This window comes from Indicator indicator, chromosome 4, assembly GCF_027791375.1.
Source record: "Indicator indicator isolate 239-I01 chromosome 4, UM_Iind_1.1, whole genome shotgun sequence".
NCBI classification, from domain to species: domain Eukaryota; kingdom Metazoa; phylum Chordata; class Aves; order Piciformes; family Indicatoridae; genus Indicator; species Indicator indicator.
The window spans coordinates 6,196,413-6,219,415 of record NC_072013.1 but is presented as its reverse complement, the minus strand read 5'-3'; the positions used below and the strand labels follow the sequence as shown (position 1 = coordinate 6,219,415).

The 23,003-nt window shown below is 47.2% G+C and overlaps 1 protein-coding gene across 10 annotated transcripts in view; it reads left to right on the top strand.

The window, feature by feature from the left end:
* The window catches only part of SLC8A3 (solute carrier family 8 member A3), a 95,870-nt gene that overhangs the window by 51,784 nt on the left and 21,083 nt on the right, over nt 1-23,003 (top strand). For 3 of the 10 annotated variants that reach the window (XM_054400174.1, XM_054400173.1, XM_054400171.1), the window contains exon 2: nt 21,636-21,739. In XM_054400174.1, the coding sequence (XP_054256149.1) occupies nt 21,636-21,739 (104 nt within the window). Of the gene's footprint in view, nt 1-20,163; nt 20,273-21,635; nt 21,754-22,551; nt 22,566-23,003 lie in introns of all 10 variants that reach the window. The other 7 variants (XM_054400169.1, XM_054400166.1, XM_054400172.1 and 4 more) reach the window with 5 other exon arrangements.

Below are 23,003 nucleotides of genomic sequence, written 5' to 3'. Positions count from 1 at the left end.
CTTCTCTGTTCCTCTTCTCTGGGGTAGGGCCCTGGGCTCTGCAGGAGAGTCTCTCTGATGGCTTACATGGTTCCAGTTCCTGCAGCATGACTGCTTATGCATACTGTGCTCTTCTGATGTCCTTGGTAGACCTGCCTGGGCTCTTGCTCTTCTAAAGAAACCAGGAGAACTTTCATATTCCTTAAAAGCTAATACCTACTCTTGATGTGAGACTGAGGATGGTTTTTACAGGAGCTTTTCTCAGCAAGGCTTTCCTCAGTCCTGGTGAGGACTGAACAGACACTCAAAGACCTTCTTAAGGGTTTGGCCTATTGTTTTTAGGTTCCATGTCTTGCCATTTCCTGTAAGTTAGTGTTTGTTTCACCAGGTTATGTGACCTTGTGTAGCAAGGGAGGTGATTATAGGGCAAACTACCTCTGTGTGCTACCTTCCCTGTGACTGGAGCTACAAACATGGTGCAGTAATGGTGGGATCACAGTACCACAGTATATCAGAGGTGGGAAGGGACCTCAAGAGATCATCAGGTCCAACCCCTCTTGCCAGAGCAGGATCACTTAGGGATGCATCCAGGTGGGTTTTGAAACTCTCCAGAAAAGGAGACTTCACAACCCCCCTGGGGAGCCTGTTCCAGTGCTCTGTCACCCTCACTGTAAAGAAGTTTCTCCTCATGTTGAGGTGAAGTCTTCTATGCATTTTTCCAGCAAATATTTTAGGTTATATCTTTGGTCGTTGGAAGTCAGAACTATGATGGAGAGCTGAAGTGTCTCTAGAAGGCAGTGAGGGTGCCAGCTTGATTGCTTTCTAACTTTTAAGTAAAAAGTTAATTAGCTATTTATGTTGTTGCAAACTGTGATGGCCTAAGGATATGAGAGTGGCAAGGTCTCTAGGGAGAGGAAATATGAGCGTAGCTGATTGGTATGAGTTCCCAGGAAAAGGCTATTTGAAGAAATACAAATGCAAACCTTTTCACAGGCTTAAACAGAAATCCCAGATTTGAAACTGAGTACCTTTTGGGCACAAATCCTTTATGCTCAGAAACTCACAAAGCAGTATTAGTTGAACTAGTAAAGCACATTACCTCTCCTTAAAACCCTTGTTTCTATTTATTTATGCATTTCTAGAGTTCTCTCCCCCATAATACTGAAGCATCTTGAAATATTAATGCATTCATACTTATGTGTGCTTAAGAGGCAAAGCACTACTCGTTCTCATTTTATAAGAAATGAAAGAAGTGATTTTTCTGGAGTTGCAGAGGCAGAGCAAGGACCTCATGGTGGCATCTCCAGTACTGTGATTCCTCTAATTAGGAAATCTAAGTTAAGCTAAGAAGCTTGAAATGGAAGGGGTCTGTGGTCTCATGATGTGCCTTTCATGTTTCAGCTCCACATTAATGATACTGGATTGTGCTGTAATGTTAAAGAGAACTTGGCCTTTATCTAAGTGAAGGTGTGAGCATGGCTGAACTCTGTGTTCCCCACCAGTGCTGCAGCCCTGGCACCCTCTGATCAAGGAGATGCTGCACTAACTCCTCATTCTTCCTGCTATCCATCTTCATGGATGAGGGCATACAGAGCCTTGATGTCTGCTCAGGACTCAGTGGGGTAATGAATTTGGGTTTTGAATTGTATTGCTATACAGTGCAGAATGACTGCCCTGGCCTATTTCACATGAGGTTATTTTTAGTAGAACCCTCAAGGGGAAAGGAGAAAAGTCTGGAGGGCATATATGGTCACTGTGTTTTGGACTAGTTTTCTAAGAAAGCAGGAATGTGTAGCCTAACCTGTATGTAGAATCATAGAATCATTCATGTTGGAAAAGACCTTTAATTTCTAACCCTTAATTTGGCACTTCCAAGCCCTCAACACCACATCTACACATCTTTAAACATCTCCACGAATGGTGACTCCACCACCTCCCTGTGCAGTTGGTTCCAATACTTGAGAACCTTTCCATGAAGAAATTTTTCCTAATATCCAACCTAAATGTCCACTCATGCAACTTTTTCCTCTTGTTCTATCACTTGTTATTTGGGAGAAGAAAACAACATCCACTTCACTGTAACCTCCTTGTAGGTAGTTGTACAGAAGAATAAAGTCTTCCCTGAGCTTCCTTTTCTCCAGACTGACTGACAACAGTTCCCTCAGTAGCTCTTCAGGAGACTTGTGCTCTAGATTCCTCACCAGCTTTGTTGCCCTTTGGACACACTCCAGCACTTGTGAGGGGCCCAACACGGAACACAGTACTTGAGGTGCAGTCTCACCCGTGCTGAGTACAGGGGGATAATCACTTTCTTAGCTCTGCTGGCCACAGTATTCCTGAGAGAAGCCAGGATGCTGTTGGCCTTCTTGGCTACCTAAGCACGCTGCTGGCTCATGTTCAGCCAGCTGTCAACCAACACCCGCAGGTCCTCTTCCGCTGGGCATCTTGCCAGCCACTCTTCCCCAAGCCTCTATCATTGCATGGTGTTTTTGTGACCCAAGTGCAGGACCTTTCCAAAGAGGAGATGACCAGAGTGAGCTCCAGAGACTGGCTTTACTGAACTGACATCAGCCCTGGTGTTATGGAGACAGGGAGGTCATGTGTGCAGCTCGGAGGGAAACTGATGGTGAGGCTACAGCCAAACAGCCTTGTGACAGGAGAAACAGGAAGGAATGGAGGGAGCTACCTGCACAGGCAGCATTTTCATTCCAGCCCAATGACCACAGGTGGTCACGATCAGGGCTGCTGTGTTACTGGAGACATCACTTTGCATTAGCAAGAAGCAGTGGCCAGTTTTCTGCATGGGTCCCTGGACTTTCCTGATGGCTTTGGCATCTTGATTTTTGGCATCAGTTTTGGTACCCTCTGTAGTTTAGCATGCACTGTGTTTTGTCCTAGCAGCAGGCACTTTCTGTGGGGCAGAGTGGTGATGTTCTGTCACTGCTTGTGAAGTGCTTCATGTTGTGTCTAGCAGGAGAGATGGGAGCTATTATATGCAAACTCACCTTATACAAGGGCTCAGTTTCTGCAAGTGATGACTTTTCACAGCAAAGGAATGGCTCCTTGTGGACGGAAGGGCACTGGGCAAGATTCCTCTGCACTGAAAGATGCCTGAATACAAGGACTTGAGCTGAAAGAAGTGGAAAACAGTGGGGTTTGGTTTTACCTTTCAGATCAATGGGGTGCAAACTAGGTTTGGATGCCCGGCTGGAGTGCTTGTTTTTGGGGTCCTTTATTTTAGAGACACCAAATTTTTGGTAGTTTTCAATAAGAAGCTGCAATTCTGAGGACCTTGATTTATATGTTCCCCATGCTGAATATGTAGGTTTGGATGGAGACTGCACCTTTCTTTTCGTCATGATAATTTTCTGTGGCTCATGACTGAAGTGAAAATGTTAATACTGCCTTTTTTTTTTTTTTTCTTTTCCTTGTGGTCCTTTGATAGCAAGTAGGGCCCCAGTACAAGGTGGTCTCATAATCTGTGAAGGAAATAAGAAATTCCTGAAAAAGGTACTGTACATTTATAATGGAAACAGAAGCTTTGATCTGGGACCTCATGAGCATTTTCCAGCAAAGGTGCCACCCTCTGAATAGCAAATTTAATTGGCTATTAGCAGGCTAGCTTTTCCAAGGTATTTTCCACATCTCACAGAAATAATCCATGGATCCCTGAACACTTGTCAGCCACAGGACAGATCTTGCAGATCTAATACTTCGAGCTATGCACACCAAAGTGGGATTTTGGCTGGCATGTATCCTTACTCTTATACAGAGTGTAGGAGGATCAGTATGGAGGACAGAAGGCAATAGCCTCAGTTATTTTTTTTTTCTCTGAAAACCAGGCTTACAACATTTTTATGTCCCAGGTTTTTCATCAACAGTGGGATTTTTCTGTGTATTTTTCCCCCCCTTGCACTGACACAGGGGACATCATCCATGAAACATAAACCAATGCCATTTCCTCCATGACCTTAACTGTCCTCACATCTCCTGGCTCCGTATTGGCCAGTTCTACCACTGTCTTTTGTGAGCTCTGACAGAAGCCTGTTTTTACTGAAAAGGTTGTTTATAGTACTGGTAGACTGAAACAGGCTCCTTGATTTTTCCCTATTTTAACATTTCTGCCTGTGGGTGATTGAGGTTTAATCAAGGCTGACTAGTAAATATTTATCCTCATGACCAAAACAGGTCCAGGTTTTGCTGTTAAAAATATTACACAGCTTGCCTCTTTGGGCCCACTGATTGTTTTAGTGCCAGTGAGGGGAAAAAACCTCAGATCCTACCACCGCAAGCTTTTAACTGCAGCTCTCCCCTGGTGGAGGAGCACCTCTCCCCCCAAGCATCCCTGTCCCCTGCATCCCAGTCCTTGCTGAATGAAACCCGTTGCCATGGAAGCCTCATTAAATCTGCATCTTGCCTGGCCAGGGCTGCAGGGGCTGTGGCTGTATTTTTAGCCGGCGGTGGTTGCATAAGGGTGGTGAGATGGGACCAGGATGTGCCTTACATCTCTACTTTGATGGAGCCCTGCCAAGAACCACCGCTGGCCAAAAGATGTGTCCTGTTCAGGAAAGCTTCCATGGGCCAGGCAGCCCTTGGCAGCACATGGTGTTGCTAGAGCTGAGGCAGATGCAGCATGCAGAGCTGGTCTTAATGGCCAAGCAAGCTTTTGGGCTGTGGCATAGTCCTGTGGAGTGCCAAGGGCTCCTGAGGAACAGGGGTCTCTTTAGATTAGATTAAAGATAATAAATCCCTCTTGACTTGAGCAAAACCTTAACACCTGGAGGCACAGGAAGAAATTCATCTGAGTGAAACTGAAGAGTAGTGCTTGCATTCCTAGCCATGAATATTTTGGGGAAAGCAACACCAAATATAAGCACATAGCCCCTCCCCTCCCCCCCCAAAGTAAATGAAGCTAAATGGTGTCATAGATTTATAGAAGCTCAGGATGAATCCAGTTTTGGGTGCAATCTTGCCTAAATCCATTTTTGGAAGGACTGGATTTGAGTCCATCCCTGTGTTTGAGAAACACACTGAGGGATCTGAAATCTGCACTCAGTGAGAAAAACAAACAAAACAAGAACCAAAACAACAAAAAAACGGTTCCCAAACCTCAAACCCAAAACCAAACAACCACCCAAAACAAACAAAACCCAACCTCCTCCACTTGGTCATTTCACATCAGATATGCTAGCAGCAGAAGGATGACAAAAAGAGGAGGTTTTAGTATCCCTCAGCACTATCAGGATTTCTTGGCTCTCTCTGGGTCCTCTCTGTCTCTCAGCACTGAATCTCAGCAGTGCTAAATGCTCCAAAACCCAGATTTTATCCTGAATTACACCTGGGCAATGTTTCAGTCTTCAGTGGGTCTCACAGATGGCCAGCAGAGCCTTGTTTAGCCTGCAAAACTGTTACTATTCGTGCTGAGGCATGAAAAGGAGAGAGTCCAGCTTGACTGTAAACTAATCATCCTTGTCTCTAATAAAAGCCATCTCTTTCTTTGGAGGCTGTGAAAATTTGATCTGGAGCAGTTGGGCTAAAATTAAAACAGAGCTCCACACTGTCATCCTGTACAGTCACACTCCATCAGAGCAGAGTCATATGTGAAGCTCCAAGGGCTAGTAGGGACTATCATTGCTTTTTAAAGAGATGGCAATATCATTAGAAGCTCTTTTTCTCCTTTTTCCACAGTCACAGATCTCCAAATGTCTGTCTCTGCAGGAGGCACCAACTGGTAAATAAACATTAAAAAAGAACCCAACAACCCAACCCAGAATTATTTCTAATTGGCTGGAAATGGGATGTGACCTGGTTCTCTGTAGGCAAGAGTGCCTGACAAAGCCAGCTTTTAGAGTTGCAGGCTCTCTCTGCTGTAGACCATCTCTAAGTCTTCCGTGGGGAGTTATTTCCCGTTTCAAGGCTGGCTTTGCAGACCTTTCTCAACATTAGGACCATGAAAACATCCACGCCTGTGGTTTGCAGGGATTCACAGGCTCTTTTCTGCAGTTGCAACATATACAGCTCACCTTCAGTCTTGCTATGAGAGCAGGCCAAGTGGTGTTTTGCCCAGGCAGCCTCATTTCTCCTCATCCAGTGTCATGATTGTGAGTCTTGCACAGCTCAAGTGGAATGAAAGTGGGCTTTGCAAACTACCTCAGAAAGCCCTAAATGCCTTCTGCTGTCTCTTGCTTAGGCCCTGACTCTGGATTCCAGGACCCAAGCTAGTGAGCTCCTACTTGGTGGCACTCACCAACCCAGGAGGACACAGATGGGGTAGGGACGTGGAAGGCCCAGGACACTTCTTGTTATGGTCATGCAGCCTCTGTGCACCAGTGCTGCTGCTGCAGGTGGGTCACAGGATGGAAAAGGACTGCTGAGCTGCAGCATGTGCCCCTCTGGCAGCACCCCCCAGTGTGAGGGGTGTTCCCTGGCAGCAAGAGGCCAGGAGAGGGCTCAGGGAGTGACTAGGGAGACTCTCACTCATGTATTTCATTTCTGGCTGCTCCAGCTGATTGCTGCCTGTGAAGTCAAGCAAGCCTTTGATATCCTTTCTGCTTCAGCTGTGCTTCTGGAGAGCAAAGATAAGTGCAGCATTCCCATGGGTGCAGAGCCAGGGGAGAACCTCAGACCGACAAGGCACATATTCAGATCCAGTTTGGGGGTGATCAGCATCCATTTGGGAGGCTTGTAACGTTTAGAAACAGTTTATTTCTCATCATATGTATTACACCGGTGCCTTTCTGAGGTAGCTAAGGAAGCAGAAGGCAACGTGATATCAGGGAGCAAAGCTAGGGACAGCATCTGAAAAATAGAATAAGCTGCTGATAAACACAGACAGACACCCCAGTAAACAAACAGACAGAGCAGAAGGCTCCTGCTCCTGACAGTCTCCCTGGCGTATAGCAGTTTCCTTGTAAGAGCTCTGACACTCACTGCAGGGCACGTGTGAAGCAAGCTGGAAGAAAGCAGAGGCTGGAGCAGGGAGGGCAAAATGGTCAGGAAACAATGGCATTGCAACCCAGTTATGTTCTGGCTGGGCAGAAACCTGAGATAGGACTTCCTTTCAGAAAAAAAAAATACAAGCACACCTTTTCCTTTTTCTTCAGAAACTCTTTCTCTTGGGATTTCAAGTCCTAAAAAGCCTTCTAGTTCCCACGATGGGAAAAAACTCTTGTTGGGGCTAGGGAGTTATCCTTTTAAGGTGAGGGTGCTAGGAGGGCAGAGAGGCAGCTCTTTAAACAGCCCCTCCTCTGAAACCCCAAGGGATTCATTGTAGGGGGTTATAGAGGTCTAGATGAGGTTTTAGACCTTTTGCAGTTGTGTCATATTCTTAAACCCCCGAGGATATGGTGATTGATGTTGGGCTGAAGGGTGCTGCACCCACCAACAACCTGAGTGGAAAACCAGGGTTGGGAAAATGATTAAGTTTTGTTTTCAGGTTGGAGTTCTAATCAGAGAGAAGCACTTGAGACCAGCCTGCAAACTCAATATTCAGTGGGTGTTTGGTAGGATGTATGCCAAAGAGCTCCAGGAACAGGGATGCACTGTGTAAGGACAGATCAAGTTAAACAGTTGTTCAGTGGTGCTATCAAAACTTGGAAGGAAGAAAGCAGAGCAGCATTTTTCAGGGTCTGAGGTGTTCAGAGAATTGTAATAGGAGGGCTTAGACAGCAAGAAGGGGAACGAGAGGAGCATGGGATGAAATCAGGGCAAACTTGACTCCTTGGTGCTAACTCTTGTCACAAGGTAGAGAAGGCAGATGAGATACATGTCTGTCAGCCAGGGATCCCAGGAGGATTTCAGGCTCTCTCTGATGTGGATTGGTCAGCAGTCTTTGCCAAAAGCCTTTCCTGCAGAGAAGGATCCCCATGTGAGCTAGGTGTGAAGTGTTAGCTGGAAATTATAGCGGTGTGAAGATAAAGGACTGTGTTGATTAAAGGACACCAGCTGAGTGAGGGAGGGCTGCATAGGTCTATGGTGCTCTTTGGTCTGTTTGACAGGCTCATTGCCAGCATGTAGCACTAGTTCCCATCTCTGGCTGAGCTGAATGAGGCAGGGGGACATCCAGCAGACCAACTCTTTAGGAAGTGAAGAAGTCATCGGCAGAATTAAGCAAGGCTTGAAGGTTGCCATGCTCCTAGATTTAACCCTTCTGAAACACTGTTATTCACTGATGACATGATGTTGTTCAGGTTGTGAATAAGGAGGTGACTTTTTTTATGGTCCAGAGCTCGGGATTCTGGAAGAACAAGGCCAGCAGGGCTGGCCTCCTTCCAGGAACTTGCAGCTTCTCCCAAGGCATTAGCTCCTGGAAGCTAACAAATGGCCCTGTTTGGTTTTCCCAGTTTGTTTTTATTTGGTCAAAAATAGAAGTAAAACAACCCTGAAGAGTGAAACAAAATGGGGCAACAGAATCTCCCTACTCTGTTTTCAGTGCTACAGAAGAGAAGAGAAGAGAACAGGGAGCCTGGTCAAATGAGCAGGGTCTTGGATAAAGATGCAGCATCTGGCTCTGTGTAAATGGCTGGATATGCAACTTTGCTGTCCCTTATCATGGTCACAAGAAGCCAAAGTTCCATTTCCTTCTGTTCATATATAATAATTGTATCTGCAGCCTGCAGAGCAGGCTCGTTTTGGCATGGCAGCTGCCCAGCCTTGTTTGCAGCTCATTAATTTCCTACAGCTCACTGCCTTGCTGCTCATTTGAAGGCAGTGGAGCTCCAGTCGCTGGGCTGGACAAGACTCCCTTAGCCCAGAGCCTCATCTGTAATGTGGGTGCATGGGGACAGCAGAGCAAGGGAAGAGAAAGAGGGACTGGTGAGGCTGGTATCTGGAGAGGTTTGCAATGGGAAGGTTTGCTTCACTCCCTGCTGTTTCTGATGTGCTTTGAGCAGTGAAATATGGGGATGCTGTCATGTGCAGGAGCCAGGAAGGACATCTCGAAAGGCATGGGAGGCTGAGATATGGCAGTTCTCATGCTGGGAGTTGAGCAGACTAGTTTGATGCTTCTTGGAAAGCCAGATTTTATTGCCAGTGCAGTAAGTGTAGGGTAGCAAGCCTTGGGAACAGCCACATTAGGAGGAGCCCTCAGTCTCCACCTGTGCTGTCTGTGCTGGGAAGAGAGTGTTGTGAGCAGTATGTGTGGATCTCTGTTTGTAACTGCACATCAGGGCTGTGCAATGCCAGCCTGGAGGCTGTGGATGTGGCATGGGGGGAGATCGAGGATCTGTAATCCCTGCCTGTGATCAACCTTCACTCTCACCACAGCCTGGCTCCTGTGGCAGTAGGCTCAAGATGAGGTCTCCATGGCCATCAGCCTCCACTTTTGTGCTGGGTGGTTTGTCCCAAGTGTACCAGTGTACCCTGCCTGTGCTGCTGAGGAGCCTTGGGCAGCTCTATCCCCAGCTGTGGCTCCCTGTCCGCTGCCACTGTTGGCAGAAGAGACGATACCACCTTAGTTATGCCAGGAGCCAGCTGATTACAGAGTAATTATGAGCTTGTGAAGCAGCATGGCAGCAGCAGAACTTGAGTGGAGCTCTCAGCAGAACTTGAGTGGAGCTCTCAGGGGGCTGCTTTTGGCACTTGGGCAGCAGCAGCTAGCTTGTCTTTGCTGGGATGCCATGTAGCACTGCAGGTGGACACCCCATGTTGGAAGGTTTTTGCAAATTCATTGGCAGTTCAAAGAACTGGATTTTGAAGAGAGGTCAAAGAAGCTGCATAAAGCTACAACCAGCAGTAGGAGGCAATACAGCCTTCAAGAGCTGGACCCAGAGAGGAGGATGTGAGTGGCTATCCTCTGGATGTCTGAAGATGAACGACCTGATAGTGCAGGTGGTTATCAGAACTTATAGGAGGGATGAGTTGAAGCAGGCATCAGTGCTCAGCATGTGCCCTGGGATAGCAAGCTCAGGTTGATGAGATCACATTGTCCCAAAGGACCAGTGCCTAAGGGTCAGCCACTTGCATCTCTTCAAGCCTGCCATGACAAAGCATTGAGTGATGCAGGACAGGGCCATGCCATCAGGCAGTGCTGGGGGCTCATTTCAGCCAACAAGCTTCCTAAGGGGAATTTAAAGCCTTCCCAGGCTGGTGAGAGTTGTTTTGAATCTGGCACTTCTCATTCCTCAACTTTCGCTCCTCCTCCATCCCCACCTTCTCATCCTTGCCAGTATCTCCATGGCAACCCTGTTGCTGAAGAATAGAGAAGACATCTAAATATAGCTTCCAAATCTCCATGCCTTCAGTGAAAAGTCTAAAACAAGGGGTGACAGCTTGAGGCACTGGGCTGTGTGAAAGCCGGCCAGTGACAAGTATCTTGCAGGTGGGATTCTGGAGTGCTGTGGTGGGATGGTGGGGGTCACTTTCAGCTGAATGACAGTTTCACATTTGCTCAGGACATCTCAAGAGGCTTTGAGGTATGCCAGCCTACCCTATCCTGTCCAGGGCACTCCCACTCCTTCACCCTGTCCCGTTTTGGAGCCATTCTCTGGAACAAAGGAAAGCATTTCCAATACTTCATGTGGCTATCAATACCCATGATGATTTATGATATCATAGGCTTTTGTTGCAGTGTGTTAGACTAAGCTGGAAGCAGAAAAATTCTAAGACCTTTAGTAAGGAATAAATTCTTTTCCTTCTTCTTTTGTACTGCGTGACTGCAGTGGGGCTGTGGCTGCTGTTTTTCTCCTTTTAAAGTCCCTTCCTGAGAGAAAAAGGAACCTGGCCAAGGTAGAGAGAAATGTCCATGTTGTGGGTGTTGGCATTGCTCTGCACCTACACCAGGCTGACACTCAGCAGAACTGTTTGTTTTTATGGGCTGCCAAGCTGAATTACTGCCTGTATAAGACAAGTGCTTGTTGTACAGACCTCAACAAATAGCTCCACAGGCTGTTGAGACTTTGTCTGCGCTCCCCTGGCCCTGAAGCATCAAGTCTCATAGGGTCAGCAAGAAAAAGCTGACCTGCAGGCCAGGCAAGGGTCTGCTTGTGTCTGTACACACAGCTTCAGTATTTAGAGCCAGCAGTCTGGAAGATGATGCACAGATCAGCCTAGATTTCTTACTTTTTAAGAGGGTCTTGAAGACTATAGCTCAACCTAAGGATGTTTAATAGGAAAAAAATATCCTTAATAAACTGTATAAAGAGAAAAGCCTGTGGAGCAGGGCTACTCTGCTTGTAAAACCCAGCTTAAGTATCAGCTTAGACGTTCAGCAGTATGGACTCAGCTGAGAGAAAGGTCTAACAAACAGTGGGTTCCTCTCTGCAGGAATTCTTAAAACCAAATTGTGGCATCTGTCCTTGAAGCACCCTACATATTAGAGCACTTTATCATGTTTGAACAAAGTGAAATGTAGAGTGCTTTGTAAACCTGCTTGTCTGGCAGAGCTTGACTGCATTGGGGAAGCTCCTGGAGCATTTTTTGGTGCTTCCCTACTGTGCTTTTCCAGCTTTTCAGGTCTTTAAAGTTGTGTGTGAGACATTTGCTGTTTACTAGCTCTGGTGCTGATTCCTATGGCTGACACACATCTTGAGTTGCTCTGAATAGGATAACAGCTACTTCAGAATGTTTTTTTGCGAGGCTTGATGGTGCTTAATGGACTCACCTGCCTGCTGCCTAGCAGCTGTGGTTTCTCATTGTTGGTACACTTACTTGTGTAGTACAAGGTAGATGTGAAAATGCCATCAAATGAAGCTGTCAGCACTTCACATCTCTTTGCAGGCTCAGGTGGCAGTGGGAAGTGAGGGTTGGGCTCCTGGGCTGGAGGCAAGCACAAATTGTTGATGTGAAGATGAAGTAACCTGTTTAGTTTTGCCATCCGGAGTGGAGGAAGGCTAACAGAAATTTTTTTTTTATTATTTGGATGGGGTTTTTTTGCCAGCTATCTCTCTAAGTCTTTTACTGGTAACACTCTAAACTTTCCTAATACATGTAAAGACTTAAAAAAATATTACTTTACTCGTGGTGATGTCCCTTTAGTTAGCACATGTCAGCTACTAAAAAGCATTTCCAATAGTTTGTGTGGAAACATGAGCCAACTTACCAATTAGCCAAGATTACCTGGGGAATACACGAAGGGAAAATGCCTTTCTCTGTCAGTATTTCCTCCTTTACGTAGCCTTGGTGTGATGTGAACACACTGCACAACCAACAGCCAGCCAGTCAGAGCCACTGAGCTCCTGGTGGTCCTGAGCAGAGTCCCACTCTGTCCCTGGCATGGAGGGGCACATGGGATTGTGAACTGGGGGCCTTGCCTCCACGTCAGGGTACAGCCACTTCTTGCATGGTGTCTGCCTCAGTGGACTTCTTTTCCCCTCTCTGTGACGTGCTGTAGCAGAAGTGAACGTTTCTGCCCCTCACAGGAATGGAGCAGAGGTCCCCTGTGTTGTGGCAGGGATAGGGCTTGTGGAAAGGCTCTAGGTTGTCTCAGCACCTGTGTGGAGTCTGATAGGAAGGGTACAGGGAGCTCTTCATCCTTGCTGTGTGATCCAGGAGGCACTGCCAAAGATTTCCTCCCCGCTCCTCTCCCAAACAAGTGGTACCTTATCAGGCTGGGTAGACATTGCAAAGGACTTTCTTAAGGGTAAAGAGCTGGAATATGAGGAAAGATTGTTCACAAAACCATCTCTACCATGAAGCTTTCAAAAACTAGTTGAGCAAACACCTCCCTGTTAGGAGCATCTTGGTGGGACTGACTGTCTAGAGACAGGGTGATACATAAGTGCTAATAGTTGCTTCCAGCCCTGTGAGGCCTTTTGGTTCCCAAGGGCATAAAGGAACTTTAGCAAGGAAGAAGAGATGCCCTGGAGAAATGCACAGCTCCCTTCAAAGAGGAACCAAAGCAGATGAAGCAGAATAAGTTGATACTCACATGAATAAGTGATGCTTCCACCACCACTTCAAGCTGTCTTTGCTCTCTTTCCTCACCCTCTTTGTTGCTGCATCACTGTAACAGCTTCCACACCAGAAGTTCAAAGCAAGTAGGGAGTGTCACCTATCAAGTCCATGTGAGAAATGAGCATCACAGACACTGCATGGCTATAGAAACTGAAGCACAGAAGTATCTAGTGGCTTGCTTGGATGACTTCATGCTTGTCTGGAGAAATACATAGGTCAGAGGACCCTATTTTAATGTTAATATGACAACTAGTTACTATCTGGTTATCCCACAGGCCAAATTGAAGACAAAAGAGAAAAAAAATTGAGATTCTGCATGGACCTTCTGTCTATAATACTTTGCAACTGATTGGCCTGGTAGTGAGTTAAGCTGTTCAGGCTGTTCCCTGTGTGCTTGCTGTACAAAGTGGGATGCCTCTTGCATGGCTGCTCTTCCAAGGTCTTCACCTCATGAGTGATACAGGCAGTTCCTGGAAACTGGCCCACAATGATTTGTCTACAGCTTCTGTACTAGCAGCAGTACAGAATATATAATTCGTATTTCAGTGGTCCTCTTGAAACTCTTATCTTGACAGTTTGTCTATCCTGTTGATGTCTGCTTAGGTAATTGGTACCAAAGTCTGCTCCTGCCTTAAAGGCACCTTCAAGTCTGACCTGGCTGGTAGAACAAACCATGACCACCACCAGTGGCTGCAGTTGGGTGCTTGAAAACCTGCTTTCATGCATTGTAGTCCCCATGGAAGCCAAAAAAGCTTTCATGGGCATGAGTTCAAGCCCAACGTGCAACCTGTCTGTCTTGGTCATAGGCTCTTAAATTACCAGGATTTCCTGCTGAGATTAATATCACTCAGAATCTCTTTGGTGAGTTTACTGAATCTGTTTCTGGACCTAATGATTTTCCTCATCAAACACCTCCTGCCTTTGTCTGTGCTATGTGACAGCATAATCCTTTGCTTCAAAGGGGCTCATTTTGTCCCACTCTGGGTTACTTGAGGCATAACAGCATGTGAGCATGTGCATCATATCAGGGCTTCTTTTGCTGGCTCCTTCACCCTGCCTGCCAGCGCCATCTCATTGCTCTGTTTAAACACCCATCTCACAGTCAGCTGGGTCAAGGCAGCTCCGCACCATCAGTAGTCTGATTTAATCCCCTCTGGTTTGCCTCAAGTGTTGACAGCTTACCTTGTCAACATTTCTGCAGTCCAGCTTCTCAGTGAGATCCTCTGGCAGAGCAAATAGGCCCTATCTGTAGTTGCATGTGGAAACCCCAGCCCAGTGCAGAGCTCTGGGGGAAAGTCAGACTAGCACCATGTGCTTTGAACTTCATGCTGCAGGACTCTGCACACACAGCGAATCAGATGAGAATCTGCATCTAGCAAGACTGTCAAGAACTCTGTGTCTTGACCCAAGGTGTATACATTAATGATTCACATTAATGAGTTACTAAAGATCTCCTGATAGTTTTCACTGTCTCCAGGATGTTTACCTTGTTGTTCTGGCTGCTTTCCATCCTGGCTAAACAGCATCCCACCAGGGACTGTAAATCCTGCCCTTGCACAGCCCTGCCTGTTTCAGTGGTGTACACTATGTGACATCTCCTGACTTATGCTGTTTTTAGAGTGGAGCCTCATTTCACAGTCCAAAGTCATGCAGACACATCCTCTTAACCTCCTCAGCAATAATTCCTGCAAATGAGAGTCTCCACACAGAGAGAAACTCCGTATTTTCTAGCACATTAATCAAATAACCATCCAGTTGTTGCCTTACATGTTGGAAGTGGACATGTTGTCAAATAAAATGATTTTATAAATTATCCTCTGTACTTCCCAGATGAGGAATTTAGCAACATCATGTGTACAAAGTCCTTTAAGAGAAGATCAATGTCTATTCTTTTAATCTTCTGTTGCTTACTCAGGGAAATCTCATGCTTAATGTTCCTCCCTAGAGGAGCTTTCCCATCCCTAACTTTTAAAACCAGTGATGGTTTCAAAGTGCATGTTGAAAGGAGACTCCAGACCACCATCACCTGAGCAGTGTTGGTGGCAACTTGCAATAATCCCAGAGAAAACAGAGCAAGCAAGCAGCTATTCTGACTTCTGTAAAGCCTGGGAACTCTGTCTCTTGGCTTGCCCTTTGGTGTCACAGCCTAAACAAAAAACATTGCTGAAAACACTACCAGGCCTGAATTAAAAAGCTCTTCTCACTAATGTACCCAGGCAAGTGTTGCGACTGAGCTGCTCCATGACTTAGTCCTGACAGGGGTGCTTTGTGTTTTGCAAAGTGTTTCCTCATGTCCAGAAGGGGCTTTTGGATGGCTTCTGTTGTTCTCTGCTTTTTTGCTCTCTGAGGTACACCTTGGCTACAGTCAAGTGTAGAAAGTGTCCTCCTTTCCCCATGCAGAGCAACCAGAGGCTGGGAAATAAAAGCTGCTTGGTGGAGCAAGGTGGGGTTCTGGTCCCTTGCTTCCCATCACATTGAGTGTGCTCATCAGGGCTGCTGCACTGCTGGCCCCTCTCGTGACTGCCTCTGCCTCCATTAATTTCAAGAAGCTGTCAGGATGTTCTTGCAGCAAAATGTTCCCAAGCCTCCTGCTCCTGCACACTCTCTGCCTCTCAGTGTCCTCCTGTCACATCTCTCGCATTAAAGTGATGTCTTCCTGGGGCAGTGTTATGCTCCAGCCCTTCTCCCCATCCATCTCCTCCACTCTCCATGCCTTCTGAGGAGGAAGCTTTCAGTGTGGCTGCAGGTGAGATACGAGGTTGCACAGGAGCAATCAGTGTTTTGGCCTCCAGATAATTTATGACAGCCCAGGACACAGCTGTAGTTACGGTTGCTTTCATAGCCCTGCAGAGAGCGAGATGTTCTCAGTGCCTAGGGAAGCTGCAAAGCCCAGGAAAGGGCAGCCCCCACCAGCCATGATGGGCTGGAAGGGGTGGCCTGATGGGCCCCTGCGAACGCTTTCCGTCAGCACTGACCTTTTCCCAGTGACAGTCACCACAGCAGCCTGCTGCTCTCTCAGCTCTCTGAGAGAAGGACACTTCCCCTCAAGGGAGCAAACCCAGCTCCACGTCGCCATCCTTGCAGCCTGCAGTGTCCCAGGAGTCAGGGTACTGCTCTTTCCTCTTCCACCAGATGCCAGTGGAAGGTTAGCTGCTCCCCATTCTGTGGCACTGGGTCTGTGAAGCCTCACCCACCTCCTCCTGTCCCTGCACAGTCCCTTGCACATTTCCGCCGTGCTCCTTTCCTCCTTACACCAGGAAGGCTGACAGTGTGCTGGCTCTGGAACCAAGAGTTTGCAGTGGCTGTGGTTTGGCCGGAGCCCTCCAACTCTGGGATGTGTCAGGCTCCCCCTGCTACACAGCCCCCATCTCTGGGCTTCTGTGTTAGGTCCTCAAAGCTGCCACAATGCAGTGGACCTGCTGGGCATGCAGTGCCTCTCAGCAAAGCTGGGGAGGTCAGGAGTCTCCTCTTCTGGGATTCTATCAGACTGGGTGAGTGCTGCAGTAACCTGCCTGTGTCCATGCAGGATCTCTGCAGCTTTGGTCTGTGGAATTTCTGCCCCTCACGTGGTGTTTAAGAGCCAGGTAAAAGGTCCTTTTCCCCCTTTTCCCCCTGTGTAGAGAAGAGGGAAGCCAGGAATTTACTGGAATAGTCACTAAATTCAGATACCAGTTTTTGAAAAGCCACTTTTGCATGGTAGTGGTCCAGTTTGCAGCAGAGCTGAGCTAGTCTAGGAGAATGGGAGGTTTACTCTCTTGATTTCCTGACCCAAGGGGACTTGCTTTTACAAAGCCAGCATTCTACCATGGGGCCTTCTATGGATACCACCACATTTTCTTTCTCTTTCTTTATTTTTTAGGGTATTGGGTTTTCGAACATTAAAAAAATGCTACTCTAAGGAAATCTCACTGCTGTGGATCTACTTAGTAGGTCATATAAAGCTCTCTGGACTTAACAATGATATAGTCAGTCATGGAAAGGAGAGGGCAGAGAGAAAAAGCTACTTGCATGAAAGCAAACTCAAATGATGTGCATGCATAATATTAATTTCATAAAACCACAGAATAGCTTTATTATGATACCTAAGTTGGTCCCCTGGAAACAGAAGCTGTGGGGGTTTTTCCCCAAATTTTTGCAGACAAGCAATACTGAAGAAACTTTATTGTGGCCTTCCAGTATCTTAAGGGGGCCTAGAAAGCTGGTGAGGGAGTTTTTAGGATGTCAGGTAGTGATAGTACTAGGGGGAATAGAGCAAAACTAGAAATGGGTAGATTCAGATTGGATGTTAGGAAGAAGTTCTTCACCACGAGGGTGATGAGACACTGGAACAGGTTGCCAGGGAGGTGGTGGAAGCCTCATCCCTGGAGGTTTTTAAGGACAGGCTGGATGAGGCTCTGAGCAACCTGATCTAGTGTGAGGTGTCCCTGCCCATGGCAGGGGGGGTTGGAACTGGATGATCCTTGAGGTGCCGTCCAACTCTGACAATTCTATGATAACACTGAGTGATTTGGAGCTCCTGAAATGGAAAAGCCATAAAAAATTGCTAATTATGAATCGGATTTTAAAGAGCAACCCACATTCAGTAAAGCACTGGCTGCTTCTAAGAATCCCACCTTCTGTTTTGTAGTATATGAGCAAAGAAAAGATCAGAGCTATGAATCAGATCTGGGTTTAACTCAGCAAATTGAACAAGTTTTGTGAAGTATCAGGGGCCTGGGCAACATCTGGTTCAAAAGCCAAATTCAGTCAACCTCTCTAATCAAAATGCAAAAAAAAATCATCATGATGAAGTCTTAGCAGGGCACCAGCATTTACACCAGAGATGTATCATTTAAGATCCTACATCTTTCAGGCTGGATTAGCAGAGATTGAAAAGGTCTAGAGAAAGGAAAGAAGGCTCACTGGCATTAGCACAGGATGTGGGTTGAGCAAGCACTGGCAAAAATAAAGCTGATTTAGCTTAGAAAGAAGCATTTGAACTGTTTTTTTCTTGCATGTCCCAACACTGATGGATATAGCAAAGATTGTACAAACTCTTCTTTTTATCCCATATGCTATCATTTGAAAGGCAGGATTTGGGACCAAGACCAAAGCAAGAGACAGTACAGGGAACAGGATTTCTGTAGTCAGAGTGCAGGAGCAATTGTGACTTGAGGGTCAAATGGTGGAATAAGTGGATAATTTTATGGTCATTAATGATATCAGGAGGAATGCAAGCTGCAGCAAAGACAATTAATCAACTGTCTTATTCTCTGTTGTGAAGTGGTGGTTTTCAGGGAGCTGCTGGCAGTGGAAGCATGCCCAGGAGATGGGTCTGAACTGCTCCTTCTCTGAAGTGGTGAGGGATCAAAGATACTGGGCATATTTAATGCCAAGGGCTGCTGGCTGAGTGGCAGAGTGATTTGGAGCTTGGGGCTATTTTTCTGGACTCTGAGGCTGCTGGTTCTGCTTTTCTCCTTCTTTCTATCCCTAGTCAAGACTTGTTGTGCACAAGGTGTAGCAGGGGCTGCTCTGAAGGTTAAGGATGGGGAGGGAGCAAGGGGAGGTCATAGCTGCAGGGCCATGTGTGGGTACAGAGCTGTGGAAAGCAGATGGTTATTCACTGGCAGGAGGAACGGCTGGCCTGGTGGCTCTTCAGTCAGTTGGTTTGCAATAGGGAAAGGCTTTTTGTGTGGAATTGACATTTTGTTTAAAAAACACAATTCCAGCTTGGGTTTGGGGCCAACTGGAAGCCCAAGTGTGTGCCTGTTTAGAGCAGTTGCGTTTGTATGAACCTGTAATTCTATGTGCTTGTCAGTGCACATACAAACAATGGTGCATTTAAGAGAGCATGAGATCAGCCTGGAATAAAAGCACCAATGTCTTCTGTCATGAGCAAGAGATGAGGCTACATGAAAGCAAGGGGAGTGCAGAGGTAATTTTCAGCCCAACAGAGTCAGTGTAGTCCTGGCTGGAAGGAGGCAGGGGGCTGGCAGAGCCTTCAACTCATTTCCCTTCTGTTTGAATGTGAAACCCAAGGGACAGTGACCTTTGCATAAGGCATGCATTTGCTGTGAAAGAAACCATGGCACAGGGAGCTCTTCTCTTCTTGTCCTTCTCTTTCTTTTACTCTTTCTTGTTCTGCCTGACAGAAAATGACCTGAGAATATTAGTCAGTGGCATGAGCCAGCAGTGTGCCCAGGTGTCCAAGAAGGCCAACAGCATCCTGGCCTATATCAGAAACAGTGTGGCCGGCAGGACTGGGGGTGTGATCGTCCCACTGTACTCAGTACTGGTACTGGTGAAGCTGCACCTCGAATACTGTGCTCAGTTTTGGGCCCCTCACTACAAGAAGGTCAGTGAGTTGCTGGAGTGTGTCCAAAGAAGCTGATGAGAGGTCTGGAGAATAAGTCTTATGAGGAACAGCTGAGGGAACTGAGTTTATTCAGCCTGGGCAAAAGGAGGCTCAGGGGAGACCATCTTGCTCTCTACAGCTACTGGAAAGGAGATAACAAGCGATAGGATAAGAGGAAATGGCCTCAAATTAGATGGGATATTAGGAAAAAATTCCTCACTGAAAGTGCGATAAAGCACTAGCCCAGGCCTGGAGATGTGGTGTCAAAGGACATGGTTTAGTCCTGGTAAACTTGGCAGTGCCAGTTTAATGATTGGACCCGATGATCTTAAAAGGTCTTTTCCAACCTGAATGATTCTATGAACACGCTCCAAGAACTTGTAAGAAATTTCCCTAAGGAGAGATGTGGGATGTGCCACCTGGCTGCTCCAGCAGCCAGCACCTCTCCCACTAGGCTACTGAAGCTGTCCCTTTGGCAGCTGATGACTTAGCATCACCTCAGGTTTCCTCTGACATGAATTCTCTCGGAGGTGCAGGTTATAGAGTCTGGTGGTGGTTGTTGCAGCCCCAGTGCCTGTGGGATGCATGTGTGTGTGTGTGTGTGCTTGTGCAGCTGCATTTGTGTGTGTGCAGTGGGGAGCAGGATGAGGGAAGCCTCCTTCTCTGATGGTTTTCAGACCTGGTTTCCTACAAGCTGAGCCATGGAGCCATCATGCTGGTGGCTCCTGAGCTCCTCACTGATTTGCAGGGGGGTCAGAGCTGTTGGGTAAAACACACAATTGGCTGTTGTCACTTGCACAAGTGGGCCTTTAACATTTCTCAAGGGCTAATGTTGAGCTTGTTCAGTGGGTGAGAAAACTTTGACTCTCTAATGTACCCATTCAACTCCTCCCTTCCTCCACTTTTGTTTCCTTGTTCCTTTCTGCCCTTTATGACCCTTACTATTTTTCCATCCACAGCAAAACAGTTCACATCAAGGTAATTGATGATGAGGAGTATGAAAAAAACAAGAGTTTCTTCATTGAGCTGATGAGTCCCCGTATGGTGGATATGAGTTTACAGAAAGGTGTAGTACTGACCCTGCAGACTAACATTAATGTTCTTCTTTCCTCTTCTCTCCCATCTCCTTCCTCCTTTTCTCCTTCTGTTTCTCTGATGGCTCTCTGTCTCCAACCGCTCTGCCCTAAACACTGCTGTGAGCACACAATGTGTCACATGGTACCCATGGGGCGGCCTGGGGAGTGGTGCTGGGGCTAGGGAGAGGCAAAATGGCAGTGAGAGAAGAGTGGAGAGCAGCCCTGCTTGTCTGTATTTCCATGGTGGCTTGAAAGGGACCTTTTGCCATGCGTGCTGGGGGGTCCAAGCAAATTTTGTAGTGTCAGTGGGAAGATGCTGGCTAGAAACATATCCAGCATCTCAGGACATCATTACCCAGTCCTTGCCCTGTGGTTAGGCCAGTGCTAGAAAAAGACAGGAATTTAGACCTGGCAGAGAAGTAACTCCTATTACTTCTGAGAAGGATGTGGCAAAGGCTATGCAGGCCCTGACGTGGTTGCTGTGGGGTGACTCTGGGAGCCGGAGATGAGAGCAGGGAGGAGCTGATGCTCTGCTTTTGTTTCCCAGAGGGCTCACAGCAGCTGTGTGCATTGCAGGGGTGCTAGAGGGAGCTAGGCAAGCTGGCAGCAGAGAGAAGGAACCACCCCTGCTCCGGCACCCAGGGCATTCTTATTTGCACCTTGGAGACGTTTTAGTCCTATTGTGTCTCCAAAAAGGTCCCAGCAAATTTGTCCACTCCCAGGAAAAGCTGCATCTTCACTAGGGAACAGATCGGGGTGGGAAGAGGCAGATGCTATTGAGGAGAAAAAGCAGCAAGATATGTCATTAGAGCTATCAGCCTCCTTTGCAGCTGACAGATTTGTAGCCCACCTCACCCCTCTGGGGAACACATCTGTGCATGCCCATCTCTCTCTCTTGTCTTCAGGCTCCCAGCCCAGAGTCCCTGCAGATTTGTTATCAGTTGTGAGGGTATCAGAGGCAGTCAATCTTCCAGCTAAATTGCAGTAGGTACCCCAGGGTTGTGGCTGTTGGTTTCCAGGCAGCGATGCCCTTTCCATTACCATGTGACACTGAAACACATGTGCTGCAGAAGTCGCCTTCCGCTAACCATTGGCAAGGTCCTCCTCCTCCTGCTCCTCCCCCTCCTCCTCCCCCCTTTTTCCTTGACTCCTCACCCCCTCACCACTCTCCTCGCCTCACCCCCCTAACACCCTCCCGCTCCCCAAGGAGCAGCTGTGACGGATGCCCAGTGTCCAAGGGCGGGGAAGGGGCCGCGCACCAGGAGCCCGCCCGCGCTGCCGCTGCTCCGGCCGCACCGCTGCCTCGCCGCCGCCTGACCCGCTGTACACGGTTGTCTCTCTTGTTGTCCCTACAGGAAGACCGTAAGGGTTAAGATAGTAGATGAGGAGGAATACGAAAGGCAGGAGAATTTCTTCATTGCCCTTGGTGAACCGAAATGGATGGAACGAGGAATATCAGGTGTGAGATCCTTCGTGACAAAAAAAAAAAAAAAAAAAAGAAAGCAAACAAACAAAAATAATCAGAATCGAGTTTCCAACCCCCAAATCCCAAATCCAGAAAATATATCCCTCTTTTTCCTCCTTCCCTTCCCTCCTGCCCTCCTCCTCCTGTAGATCGACTGACTTCTGCTCTCTGCCCTCCTGTATTCTCTCTCTCACTCTGTTTCGGTGTCATCTCTGCCTTTTAGAGACAGCTTACTCCTGATCTTCCTTTGTGCGATGCTTGAGCCTCAGAGGCTGTATTATTTTGACTGTTCCCTTGTCTTGATCTGGGGTTTTTTGTTTTTTTTATTTTGTTCTGAGCGCACCTTTGCTGTTCTCCCCTCTCCTGCTCCTTTGCCAGGACCTTGGGGAATGTGAAAGGCAAGAGAAGGGTGTAATGCATGGCTGCCCCTTCAGCTCCTCCCTGCCCTTCCCTCTGTTGTTGCCTGGCACTGGCATTGCCTTGGTGCTCTTGGGTCCCTGTGAGGTGCAGTGAAAAGCCTGTGGGAGAAGGGGAAGGTGTGAGGTATATTGTTTTGCCTTTTTTTTTTTTTTTTTTAAATAGTTCTTCATGTCTTTCACCTGTTAGCCCCCTTAGTGTGTCACAAACAATCAGTCTGTCATGCAGAGGATGTGGAACTTTGCAGAGCTCCTACTTCACCAGCAGTGAGACCCAGGATCTCTCAGCAGAGCAGGATAATAGTGGGAATAAATCCTGACTTAAGTCATACTTTGCTTACACATATCTTTGTCCTTGTCTTGTATGTGTTTGATGTCTTTCTTGCTGAGGGAGTTTTGTCATTGTCTTCACCAGCTTTGGGGTGGCCTGGAAGGGCAAAGCTTTAAGTAGGAGCACTTTTCAAAAGGCAATTCAAATTCACTTTGAGTATCTAATATAGAGTAGAAGCAGACGTGAATCCATGAGCTTATTTTCTTCTGCCATGTACTGCTGCAGGTGGTGGGAGCACCTGGAGGTTCCCCATGCATTGCACAGTTTCCCTTACTGAAACAACTCCTGTTTTTTATCTCACCAGCACAGCAGCTGGCCTCTGCTCAGTCTGAGCTCCAAATCTCAGCTGTGCAGGACATTTGGGCAGACATGGCTTGCATTAGCAATGTCACATAGCATCTGTGGATCTGGAAAATGTAAACTCAAAGAGAATTCATAGTTTAATGCTGTTGGACCACCTTCTGCAGCTGTAGGTCGGGAGGGTCATTAGGTCTCACTGTGTGTTGGGCAC